This window comes from Elephas maximus, chromosome 25, assembly GCF_024166365.1.
Source record: "Elephas maximus indicus isolate mEleMax1 chromosome 25, mEleMax1 primary haplotype, whole genome shotgun sequence".
Lineage (NCBI taxonomy): Eukaryota > Metazoa > Chordata > Mammalia > Proboscidea > Elephantidae > Elephas > Elephas maximus.
Genome location: NC_064843.1, coordinates 58764253 through 58777341, shown reverse-complemented (window position 1 = coordinate 58777341; position 13089 = coordinate 58764253). Strand labels below are relative to the sequence as shown.

Below are 13089 nucleotides of genomic sequence, written 5' to 3'. Positions count from 1 at the left end.
AGACATTGGAAAGAAGGAAGGCAGAGCCCGCAGACCCACAGAGGAAAACTCCCACGTTCCCATACGGCCCATACATAAAACATGTACCTCGAGAGGTAAATCTCACCATGAAACAGGGCTTGTGGGGGCATCACATCTGGAATGAGATCTGCCTCTGACAGCAAGCTAGGAGTGGCTGAATGAGAGGCGGGTGTTCCAGGGGCAGAGAAATCCAGAGAAGGAGAAGGAGAAGGGCTTGTCAGGGGAGTGCGATCAGAGGAGCTCAAGGAGGAGAAGTCAATCACTTCTCCTTTTTCCAGAATCACATCTGGTCTGCGGCCTCGGCTGATGAACTTGACAGGGGTAGAAGAAGTGCTTCTGTCAAGGAAGCCCGCTGCCTCCTTCTGGGCTCTTCTAATGTCTTTTGCTTCCTGAGTACGAGACCTTTTCTCTTTTAATTCCATGGCAGATTCCACAGGATTCCGACTTACCCGTTTCCTAAGTCCCTCGACAGTAATGATGGGATCTAAAGTTGGTTTTGAGGCTAGCAAAAAAGAATAAATATTTACATTCTTAAATAACTATTCAACTTCTCTTTTGCTAATTTATTACTATGAACCTAGAACTCTATATTCTACATAGAGAAAATGGTCAATGAATGCCCTAAACCAAAAGACTTAAATAACTCTTAATGAGAACAAGGCAGTTACCATGCAAATTTAAACAATTAAGTACTATTTTTTGTCTACTGGAAGAGTAAACCTTAGAAATCTGATAATGCTTAGCAAGAGGCATTTGCACGTATTGTTAAAACCAAATAAACCCAGTGCCATCGAGTCGATTCTGACTCATAGTGACCCTAAAGGACAGAGTAGAACCGCCCCATAGTTTCCAAGGAGCAGCTGGTGGATTTGAACTGCTGACCTTTTGGTTAGCAGCCAAATTCTTAACCACTACGCCACCAGGGGTTCCGAGGGCTGGTTAGTAAGACATAAATCTTAATAAAAAATTTTGGGAGGGGCATTTGGTAATAAAGATTAAAGTTTTGAATGAATATGCCCTTTTATACAGGTATTCTATTTCTAGGAATTTATCACAAACATATTTGCACACGTACACAAATTTGTATAACTGTAACATTGTTTAAGACAACAACCAAAAAAAAAAGGTAGAAACAACCAAAATGTCCATCAGTAGAGGAATGGTTTAATAAATTATTGTACAGTCATTCAATTAAACACAATAAAATAAGGCAGACCTACATGTGGTGTTCTGGAAAGATGTCCAAGGTATACTGATAAGTGGGGGGAAAATGGAGTTTCACAGTATAATTCCATTTAGGTTCTTGAAAAGAAAATGCGTCTGCTTAAACATGCAGATGTGACTTCTACAAAGCCGTAGCAGGAGAGACTGATGGTTAGTCTGGGGAGGGAAACCGCAGGCAGGGGCCGGGGGATGAGGAGCTTTCAGACTTTATACCCTCCAATATGCTTTGATTTTTTTCCCCAATTATATTTAAAAAAATTTAAAAGCCTGTAACAAAAAAACTTTTTAGAAAAAAGAAATTAATAGTAAGGAACTATTGTAAATTTCTTTAAAGGGTGAAAATGGCATTACGGTTGGGTTACAAAAAAAGAAAGAGTCCTTACAGCACCGAAACACTGAAACACTTAAGAATGAAATGTTGAAGTCTGGGGATTTACTTCTGAATAACCTGGGGCTGGGGTGGGTGGAGGGCTGGGAGAAAGTACCCAGGGGTCTAGATAAAGTGCTACCACCAGGAGATCACCATGGAAATGGGTGAGAAATTCCCGGGAATCGACTATGTTATTCTGTTCACTTTTGTTATGTTTAAAATTCTCCATAATAAAAAGTTTAAAAACAAAATGAGATTGATAATAGAGAATCTTTCAGATACCAAAGGATATTTATAAAACTGATAACCTTATCAAAACCCCAAAACCCCAAAACCCACGGCCGTCGAGTCGGTTCCAATTCATAGCGACCCTATAGGTACGGGCAGAACCGTCCCCTAAGGCTTCCAGGCTGTAAGCCTTTACAGAAGCAGACTGCACATCTTTCTCCCAAAGAGCGGCTGCCGGGTTCAAACTGCTGACTTTTTGGTAAGCAGCTAAGTGCTTTAACCACTGCACCACCAGAGCTCCTGATAACTTCATTAGGAAATGATAATTTTTTTTTAAAACAAGGTTTACTTACAGCATACAAAAAATGTGCCACAATGAAGTCATCAAGCAGAGTGGCTCCAGAGATACCAGTGAGCTATGCCTGGGAAAAGGAGGACTATCTCCTAAGCTTTATGGGCTGGGCTTTGGTCTAGCCGGCACCTCTTCTATCAGTACCTTTTACTTTCAGAGTAGAGGCAGACAGCTTCTCTGCTTCGGGTTTCATTGTGGGGGGCTTGTTGTGGACAAGTTTCCACCATCCTGGTTCTCCAAATTCCTGCGCACCTGAACGGAAGTACATGGGACTTCCCACACTGAGGCAACCCGCTACTGTGCTCCACCAGGTTGAAGTCTTTTTCCTGAAGAAAATGAGAGTTTACAATTATTGGCTTCTCAACTCCATCATACAGAAAACATGTCCTCTCTATACCCTCTGGAAGCCCTGGTGGCATAGTGGTAAAGAGCTACGGCTGCTAACCAAAAGGTCTGCAGTTCGAATCCACCAGGCGCTCCTTGGAAACTCTATAGGGCAGTTCTACTCTGTTCTACAGGGTTGCTATGAGTTGGAACTGACTCGACGGCAGCGGGCTTTTTTTTTTTTTTTTTTCCTATACCCTCTATGCTTAGTAAGGCAGGGAGTCAGCAAAGGAGAGGAAGACCCTCAATGAGATGGATTGACACAGTGGCTCCAACAATGGGCTCCAACGTGGCAACAACGGTGAGGATGGCGCAGGACTGGGCAGTGTTTCCTTCTATTGTACACGGGGTCACTATGAGTTGAAACTGACATCACCTAACAGAACAACAATACTCTCTATGATTCCTACCCTGTGATACGCTACGGAACCTCTTATTTTTCAAGGAATTGAACGTAAGAGTCCAGGGAGAGACTCTGGAGTCTGCCTGCCCAGCTTCAAGTCCCGGCTCCAGCACCAGACGGTGTTCTAGCTGTTTCACCTTCTTCATCTGCAAAACCAGGATAACAGAACTTACTCTGAGATAATCCAGTCAAGGCACATACACTCTTCTCCTTACAATCATCCTGATTATGGAGTTCTACAGGCTAATTTCAATGAACTTGAGTTGTTTTGCTAAGTATATTAGGGACAACTCTCAATAAATAAAACGAAGCAGCATAATTCCAAGACTGGGCATTCTGTAATGTGGGTGCATCATTAGCCCTGGGAAACGGTTCACTTTGCCTAAGGAGTCGAACGTACCTCTGGGTCTAGCTCCTGTTTGCCTTTACCTACTGGGGAGGTAATAACGCTACGTGCTACACTCCACAAAGCTGAACCTTGGGGGAATAACCAAGATTGGCTAAAAGGGAAGAAAAGTAAAAAATAAAAAAATGAGCTTTTCAAAATACACAAGACTGTATACAACAAAATATGTAAAACGTCAACTATTCACACTTATGTGCCAATTTTTAAAAAGGCAACTGTTATATTTCCATCTTGAAAGCATAAATCAATTACCATAAATCCTAAAAAACAGTCTTTCACAAGAAGGCAGTCTAGCAGTTGGAAACTGCTAGGGAGGCAAAAGAAAAAGCATTTTTAGGAACAACGACACATTAAAAAAAACGGAAAAACCAAAAAACTTTAGTAGTCTAAGTACTATCCGAGACTAGAACAAGACCTTAGCTTCCATCCCCAACATTTTGGCCCCAGCCCACCTCCCCCATCCCCACCTGTCTCCAACCTCTCCAAGCCCCTCTCCTCTCGCCCAGAGGATAGGACCAAGGCAGAGGCCATTTCACTTGTTTTCCCACCCCACCCATCACCTGACCCACCTATCACCTGAAGATCATTCTGCTCAGGAACAGTTTTCTCTAATTTGCCCATCAGGGCTCTGAGAAACATCAAAAAAAGAAGAGAAGCACCATGTCTCTAATACAGCTGAAATACACATCCTCAGATCTCCTACACCAGCAAAGCTAACAGTTTGGTCCAGGGACCGCTGGGAACCAACTCCTTTTCACGGATCTGTGAGGTCAAAACTATTTTCATAACAATACTTAAGATGTGTCCTTTCCACTTTCACTTTCTCACAAGTACGCAGCGGAGTTTTCCAGGGGCTACGCCACTTTGAAGGCTAAGGGGCGCCTGACCCAAGCCATGGTGTTTGCAATGGCCTCATATGCATGCAAAGCTGGACAATGAATAGGGAAGCCTGAAGAACTGATGCCTTGGAATTGTGGTGTCGGCAAAGACTTTGAATATACCATGGACTGCCCAAAGAATGAACAAATCTGTCTTGGAAGAAGTACAACCAGAATGCTCCTTAGGAGCAAGGATGGCGAGACTCTGTCTCATGTACTTTGGGCGTGTTATCAGTAGGGACCAGTCCCTGGAGAAGAGCATCACACTTGGTAAAGCAGAGGGTCAGTGAAAAAGAAGATCCTCAACCAGATGGACTGACACAGTGGCTGCCAACAGTGGGCTCAAACATAGCAATGACTGTAAGAATGGTGCAGGACTGGGCAGAGTTTCATTCTGTTGTACACAGGGTCGCTATCAGTCAGAACTGACTCAATGACACCTAACGACAACAACACGCATGTGATGTTTGATGATCAACTGACTGGATGCTAAAGCATATATAAGAATCCAACTGTCTTCTATCAACCAGACATCAAGAGATTTGTTAAAACAGGAAACACTGCCATTTTTCTTGCTAATTTTTTTGTTTTGGATGATATGGTTTTTTATTAAAAATGTTATATTAACATGAAACGGGTTTACTACTGTTATTCTGAAACAAATTATATGACACTTTTAAATTTTTTTGTTTTAATGTCTAAAATGATGAATATCAATAGCAACCCTGGTGGCGTAGTAGTTAAGTGCTATGGGTGCTAACCAACGGTCAGCAGTTCGAATCTACCAGGCACTCCCTGGAAACTCAATGGGGCAGTTCTACTCTGTCCTATAGGGTCACTATGAGTCAGAATCGATTCAACGGCGCTGGGTTTGGTTTTTTTTTCTGGTTATAACCAACATTAACAGCAGCTCTTTGGGTGTCCTCAATAATGTTTAGGAGCGTAAAAGCGTCCTGAGACCAGAAATAAGAATCACTCCCCTTCCTGTGTCTTTTAGGAAGAGGGGACAAATGGCCCAGGAGAGAAACGTTTTGCCCCACAGATGAATGGGGGTAGGGTGGGTTGGAGCTACTAAGTAAGAAAAGAAAAAGAAGCAATGCTTTGGAACTAGCCAAATTGACAAGGATTGAAAAGACTTAAAAAACCACCATGTTGCTAAAAAAAAAAAAAAAAAATTAGCAGGAGTGTATTTTCGGAGGTTATTTTCACAACATGTATTGAAAATACATGTATCCTCTGACCCCACAGTGCTACTTCTAATCACAAAAACACAAGAGAAGGTATACACATGAATATGCACCTCAAGACTGATTTAAATGAAAGGTAACTGGAAATAACCTAAAAGTTCATAAGATTAATGACCAGTTAAGCAAAAAAAAAAAAAAATGGCACAGGCATACAACAGAACATTATTTGTATAGAATGGAATACATCTGCTGCCAGAACATACACAAACACTGTATTTATGAACGTCTCATATGGCTTTTTGAAGTTTAAAAGCTATGTGAATATGTTCTATTACATATCACCAAAGCTAAGATCCACTGACTTTAAGATACACTATTATTTTATGAACAACTAAAAAAAAAACTTATGACATCAATTGTAAAAGATGTATCCTGATTTTAGACATGTCAAAATCTGAACACCTGCATTTTAAAATCATGAAATACGGTAATACAAAAAACATCCACACTAGTCTTCACTAATCAAAAATATACCTTCTGGAGAAATTAAAGGTCAGGATTATCAAAGCAGACTAAACGGTCACTCACACAACGGGAATTAATTAAGCTTACAACACAGAAGTCCTAGGTTACAAAATCTGACTTACAGACAACTGGTACTTGTCCTTTAAAGTTATGTAAATTTGTTCTCACTTTGAAATGATGGACCCAACACCTAAACCAAAAAAACCTACTGCCGTATAGTCAATTCCGATTCACATCTCTCTCCCTCAGAGTGGCTGATGGGTTCGAGCCACTGACCTTTTAGTTAGCAACTGACAGCTTAACCACTGTGCCACCAGGACTTTTAGTCATTTAGGTTAGAACTAAATAAACCTTTACACATTTAAACTTTAATAACACATTAAAAGCATTAAAAAAACAACCAATGAACATCTGATAGAAGACGTATTCAAATTCAGAACTTCACTATACAGTATATTCTTCTCTTAGATTAACTAATGAGAAAGTTACCATTGTTAAGAAATTGAAGTACGTCCCGGTACTAGCAGCCATGAAAAACACTGAACTTAAACGTAAACGCTCTTTGCAGACTGCTTCTTTAGCATGTATGCAGGATCGTTCGTTCACAGATACTGACCATGTGCTTGTCAAACGCCCCGGCTGTTTCAGCTCTAGGACTGGCTCTGTGTGAGTTTATCGACCACTGATGCTTAAAGCAGAAATCCCAAAGTGAAGGACAGCACTAAGATAATTGTCGGCAGGACCCTGAGTGACAAGGAATCACAGAGTGATTTTTAATTCTCTCTCATTCCTCTGGCTAGATCAAAGAGGAAGTTTATTGTTTTGACATCTCACTAACACTTCCGGAGAGAGGCCTCAGGTTTCCCTTGACAGGCCGTAGGATCCAGCTATAATTTAATAGCACTATTTTATTTTTAGTGCTTTATTTTTAGAGTTACATTCTATTTACGGCAAAGGACATGGGTTTTCTACTTACCATGGTGGTGTGAAGTTTCTTTTTAAAATAAATGTACTTAAAAATAAAAATGATTTGATTTAAATAACAAGATTAAGTAATTAACAATTCAGGTGATACACCAGTGTGGCCAAAAAACAATAGTTTAATGTTTAAAGTACCGAAAAGGTAGACAGTAATTAATGCCTTTCAGGAGTATTAAAAAAAAAAAAAAAAGTCTCAGCTGAGTCCTCTCAGAACACACCCAAGAAATGAACAAATGAAGCAACTGAACAGCTCTGTTAAAATCTGGCAATACCCTTAAAAGCCAGCAATTTAACTCCAAGTTCTTTCAGAAGATAACCTCCTACACAGAACAGTGCTCAGTGATCATGAAAACATTCTAAGATCTAATTTTACCAGCTTTTTCCTCTTATTGTCCCTTATAAATATAGAGCATATTAAATTCCCTAAATAGTTCTAAATCATTAAACTAAGAACAGATTTCTTCTCTCCATGAAAAAGAACCAGTTATGCTGTCAATTCCTTTCTTAGCTCCACTAAATAACTGGAGAACTAAAATAGCCCTTTTGTACAATGTCCTGCATCTCTTGTGTTTTCCTCACAGCCAGCCTTCCAAAGGTCGCCCGCACTCCTTCCCACCTCTCTCTCTGTGCCCTTGTCACGTCAGCAAAGCTGTGCCTCCTCACTCCCGGAGCAAACAGAGGCTGCGGGGAGCTCATGTGGACAGGCCTGAGCACCCTGCTCAGACACGGACAGAGCCTTTGTCATGTCTACACCGACCAGATCGTGCAACATCCAGGAATCTCACACAGCACTTCAGACGGCAAGTAACCACCAGAATCTCAAACAAAATTCGCCCATGTAGTAGCGAACTCACTATTCCCTGATACCAATAAAAATCTTCTTAGACTCACACGGGACTTCCATTAAAACGTACGGTCTCAGTATCTGTGCACTCGGTATCCGTAAGTCTGATGAACCGAAGCAGCCATGGCGGAGGAGGGTCCAACGGCAAAACGAAAGCACTATTAGGAAAAGTAATCAACGAATACACCAAACGTGTACTGATGTGCCCGGACTTTGTTAAGCGCTGTGGATAATACCAAAAAGTATAAAATAATCTCTACTTCCAAAGTTGTCCTGGAGTTGATTCTGACTCACGGCAATGCCATGTGAGCAGGGTAGAACTGCTCCATAGGGTTTTGGGGCTGTGACTTTCCAGAAGCAGGTTGCCAGTCCTGTCTTCTGAGGTGTCAACCTTTCAGCTAGTAGTTCCACTTTGATTTCTCATTTAAAAAATTTAATTAAAAAAAACATTTTTTGGAATTTAAAACTTCTTCAAAATGGTACAAGTTAATTCAATAATTCTCCAAAGTGGCTACCTTACGCTGTCTCAAATTTCGTATACTTCGTTTTTTACACCTTCCATCAAGCATAAGGTTTTTAAAGATCACATTACCTATTCCCTAGTAAAAAAGTCCAATGTTTCTCAATAAAAGCACAGATATCTTCTTTCCATCTGAAGTAACCTTGGCGTCCACTTCCTTCCAGAGATAAGTTGTACATTGCCAACATGACAACCTGAAACACAACAAAACAAGGGCTGGGAACACGGTGATTAGGGATGCTCATCTTTAGGGGGAGAATTTGTTGTTTTATATTCTGAGTAGGAGCGATGGGAGTGGGAGGTAAGGGAAGAACAACATTCTGGAATATTCTTGGTATGGAATTTCACTTAAACTAAATCATTAAATATTTAGTTTAACAATTTTGCACGATTTACTGTGACAGACCTTTCATTAGATGAATACCACTAATTCACTTAATTATGTGCAACTGTTCCTTCTGTGCTACAGGCGCAGGCTGACATCTGACTGACTGACTGGTAACAACAGAGTTATCTCTGAACCAGCTGGTGAAGAGCCGCTCTCCTAAGCTTCCCTGCCTCACACAATCCAGAGCTAAATAAAGGGTTCACCACTGGCCCGTTCTTATTAGATTTAAAACATGGTTTTGAACAGCCTGTATGGTTTTGCCCATTTACATGAAGTTGCGTGTATTAAATACCTATGTACGTACACATGTGAAGAGAAATGTCTGACGGGGCAGTCACCAAAAATGTTAAAGTGGTTGTTTCTGGATGGTGGGATTTCAAGTGCTTTTAACTTCCTTCTTTGCTCTCTTCTGTTTTACTGAAGTTTTTTTTTTACAACGAGCAAATATTATTTACATTAACATTTTGGAAAACAAAGTGTTTGGGGCCATGAATTCCTCATCTGTAAAACAGCAAGGTGGGCCTAGACTAGGGCTTTTCAACCTGACCTCAGGGTGTCCTGGTGCCCCTGGGGGGCTGACGGCCAGGTCTTGCAGAGCCCTGCCCCTTGTCTAACCCAATTTCATCGAAGAAAGCTTTCTACAGTTCAAAATCGCTGCCTCACTGAGGAGATGGTTTCTAACATTATCTTCGGCTCTGAAATTCTAAGTCTTTGGTTTCTGCCCTCTAAAGAGCTTAGGAAAATATACATGCAGGAGTGATTACCAAAATATTTAATGAAGGGTAGAAGAGCTCCATAGTTGTGTCCATTCCAAAGAAAGGTGATCCAACAGAATGTGGAAATTATCAAACAATATTATTAATATCACACGCAAGTAAAATTTTGCTGAAGATCATTCAAAGGTGGCTGCAGCAGTACATCAACAGGGAACTGCCAGAAAGTCACGCCAGATTCAGAAGAGGACATGGAACAAGGGACATCATTGCAGATGTCAGATGGGTCTTGGCTGAAAGCAGAGAATACCAGAAAAATGTTTACCTGTATTTTACTATGCACAAAGGCATTTTTGACTGTGTGGATCACAACAAATTATGGACAACAGGGTGAAGAATGGGAATTCCAGAACACTTAACTGTGCTCACGTGGAACCTGTACATAGAGGTAGTTGTTCAAACAGAACAAGGGAATACTGAGTGGCTTAAAGTTAGGAAAGGAGTGCTACAGGGTTGTATCCTTTCACCATACCTATTTAATCTGTATGCTGAGCAAATAATCCAAGAAGCTGGACTATATGAGGAAGAATGGGGCATCAGGATTGGAGGAAGACCTATTAACCTGCATTATGCAGATGACACAACCTTGCTTGCTGGAAGTGAAGAGTACTTGAAGCACTTACTGATGAAGATCAAAGACCACAGCCTTCAGTATGGATTACACCTCAACATAAAGAAAATAAAAATCCTCACAACTGGACCAATAACCAATATCATAATAAACGGAGAAAAGATGGAAGTTATCAAGGATTTCATTTTACCTGAATCCATAGCCAATGTCCATGGAAGCAGTATTCAAGAAATCAAACGACATATTGCGTTGGGCAAATCTGCTGCAAAAGGCCTCTCTGAAGTGTTGAAAAGCAAAGATGTCACTTTGAAGCTAAGGTGCACCTAATCCAAGCTACAGTATTTCCTATCATCTCATACATACATGAAAGCTGGACAATGAATAACGAAGACCAAAGAAGAACTGATGCCTCTGAATCATGGTGTTGGCAAAGAATACTGAATATACCCATGGACTTCCAGAAAAATGAACAAGTCTGTCTTGGAAGAAATACAGAATGCTCCTTGGAAGTGAGGATGACGAAGACTTCATCTCACGTACTTTGGACATGTTATCAGGAGGGACCAGTCCTTGGAGGAGGACATCATGCCTGGTAAGGTAGATGGTCAGCAAAAAAGAGGAAGGCCCTCTATGAGATGGACTGACAATAGGCTCAAACATAGCAATGATTGTGAGGATGGCATAGGACCAGGCAGTGTTTTTTTTCTGTTGTACAAAGGGTCACTATGAGTCGGAAGCAAATGGACGGCACCTAACAACAACAATCCCATCAGTCAGAAGCTGCTGGCTGGAGCAGAACCTTTCAGAAGCAGATCGCCAGGACTGTCTTCCAAGGCGCCTCTGGGTGAGTTTGAACTGCCAGCCTTTTGGCCAGGAGTCAAGCACATAACTGTATGTACCACCCAGGGACTTTCCATAAAGATCACAGCCAAGGAAAGCCTATGGAGCAGTTCTACTCTGCGACACATGGGGTTGCCGTCAGTCAAAATCGACTTGATGGCAATGAGCTTGGGTTTTTTGGGGGGGTTATCTTTCCCAAACTTTTGATAAAGTTTCCCTTATATATCAAACTGTGGTTCACAAGTCACCAACAGGAAAGAGAGGACACAAAAAGAAGAGGCCACTCAGTCGGGAGTCCAGGCCTCCATCTGTATCACTGTTTGTATTAGAAGTATCTCTACTTATTCCTTTGGTAAACCAACGAATACCAAGTGTAAGATTTAAAAAGAAACAGCCCAGATTCCAAATGTGCTAAGTATTTGGAGAGGTCAATGGAGCCTATTCAAAAACAGCTGATTCTCTTTCAGGTCTTCAATGAGGCTTTGTTTCAGACGCAACTAGAAACACTGTTCAGTGGTTTACAGAGAACCAGCTACGTCTGATCTAAGGTACCATGTGAACGTCATTATATCATGGTACTATCCACTACCCGTATGTCTTTTGGAAGTGAAAAAATAATTTTCAAGGGAGGCTAGTCTAACTGAACATGCAAATTGAGCCAATGGCTTTGGCTATTCTACATTCTGAACAATATACTCAAAAGTCAGTTTTTCATTTAAAAAGAACCTCCCAAGAAAATTCACATTTTTGAAAATAACAAATTACAAATAGTTGTTCTTTCATTTCACAGCTTTTATGAGAAGCTACTTGCAGGGGAAATTCAAATCTGCTGTGCACATAAAATCCAGCTGCTGACAAGCTGATTCCAACTCATGGTGATCCCATGTGTCAGAGCAGAACTGTGCTCCACACGGTTTTCAATAGCACATTTTTCAGAAGTAGACTGCCAGGCCTTTCCTCTGAGGCACACTGGGTGGACTTGAACCACCCTTTCAGTTAACAATCTAATACCCAGGGATATGCAAACATCAGAATAACCTATTACTGTCAGTCTGACCTTGCCCAGACACAGTATCCCATGTACATTTTAAGAAAACTATCTCAATTACAATATTCATGAGACAGCAATAGGTTTGTTTTTTTGATATCCTCAATATAAACTTCTCTTCATGCTGTACTTCTATATTTTCAAGCAAGTAGAAAAAGACTCCCTAAATATACTGATGACCGATTTCATTAGGAAATGTCCAGATGAAGCACTGATAATTAAGACAATACTCTAAGGCTGCTAAAGCAACCACAATTACTGGGAAGACTACACCCCTGCTTGTGCAGAGAGACAGGACCCCAAGCTTCCGTTCTGAAATCAACAAGGCAGACCTTCCTGGGTGTCTGGAGTGTGCCAGCACCTCCCCCACCCAGACACTGTCGGCTGCAAGCCTACTGTGAATTGCTACCGAAGGCCCTCTGAGTGGAGTCTGCTCTCACAGTCAACACCCTACCTGCCTCCCTGTGCACTCCATCGCTTAGGCTATTGAAACCAACAGGACAGACCTCCCGGGGCATCAGCGTGGGTCTGCCTGGTCCCCTTCCAGTTGGTGCTGAGGGCTGCTGACTAGGGCTGCCACGTACTAGGAAGCAGGCATCTTAAATGGAGCTACATCCACAGTCAACATATTACAGCCAACATACTACAAGACAGACCACCCCCCGCCCCGGGGTCCATTCAGAGTATGACAATCCCTCCCCGACAGGACACTGTCACCTGCAAGCATGCAGCAAACTGCCACAGAAGGCCCCTGGCAGTGGAGTCTGCTGTCGTAGTCTCTGGGCACCGCATAGGTCAAGCCTCTGAAACTAACAGGACAAACATCCCTTGGGGGTCAATTTGGGTTAGTCTGCCCCCACTTCCGGTTGGCACTGAGGAGTGCTGTGTCATAGGAAGCAGGCATCATGAGTGGAAGCTGCATTCAAAGCCATGGGGGGTACTGACACCAACAAGGAAGACCACTGTGGGGAGCTAACCAGAGCATAACACCCCCTTCCCCACCTGGAAATTGTTAGTTGCCAGGCTGTTGCTAACTGCTACAGAAGCCCAATGCAGTGGAGTCAGCCGCCATAGTCAGCACCCTACCTGCCTCCCTGTGTACTCCATAGCTCAAGCCTCTGAAACCAACAGGACAAACCTCCTGGG

At 41.9% G+C, this 13089-nt stretch overlaps 1 protein-coding gene across 1 annotated transcript in view; it reads right to left on the bottom strand.

The window, feature by feature from the left end:
* Positions 1–13089, bottom strand: part of KAT14 (lysine acetyltransferase 14) — a 54262-nt gene that overhangs the window by 29741 nt on the left and 11432 nt on the right. Inside the window, exons 3-5 of the mRNA XM_049869994.1 lie at positions 8396–8517; positions 2340–2521; positions 107–523 (exon numbers count right to left, since the gene is read on the bottom strand). Coding sequence (XP_049725951.1) covers positions 107–523; positions 2340–2521; positions 8396–8517 — 721 coding nt within the window. The remainder of the gene's footprint in view (positions 1–106; positions 524–2339; positions 2522–8395; positions 8518–13089) is intronic.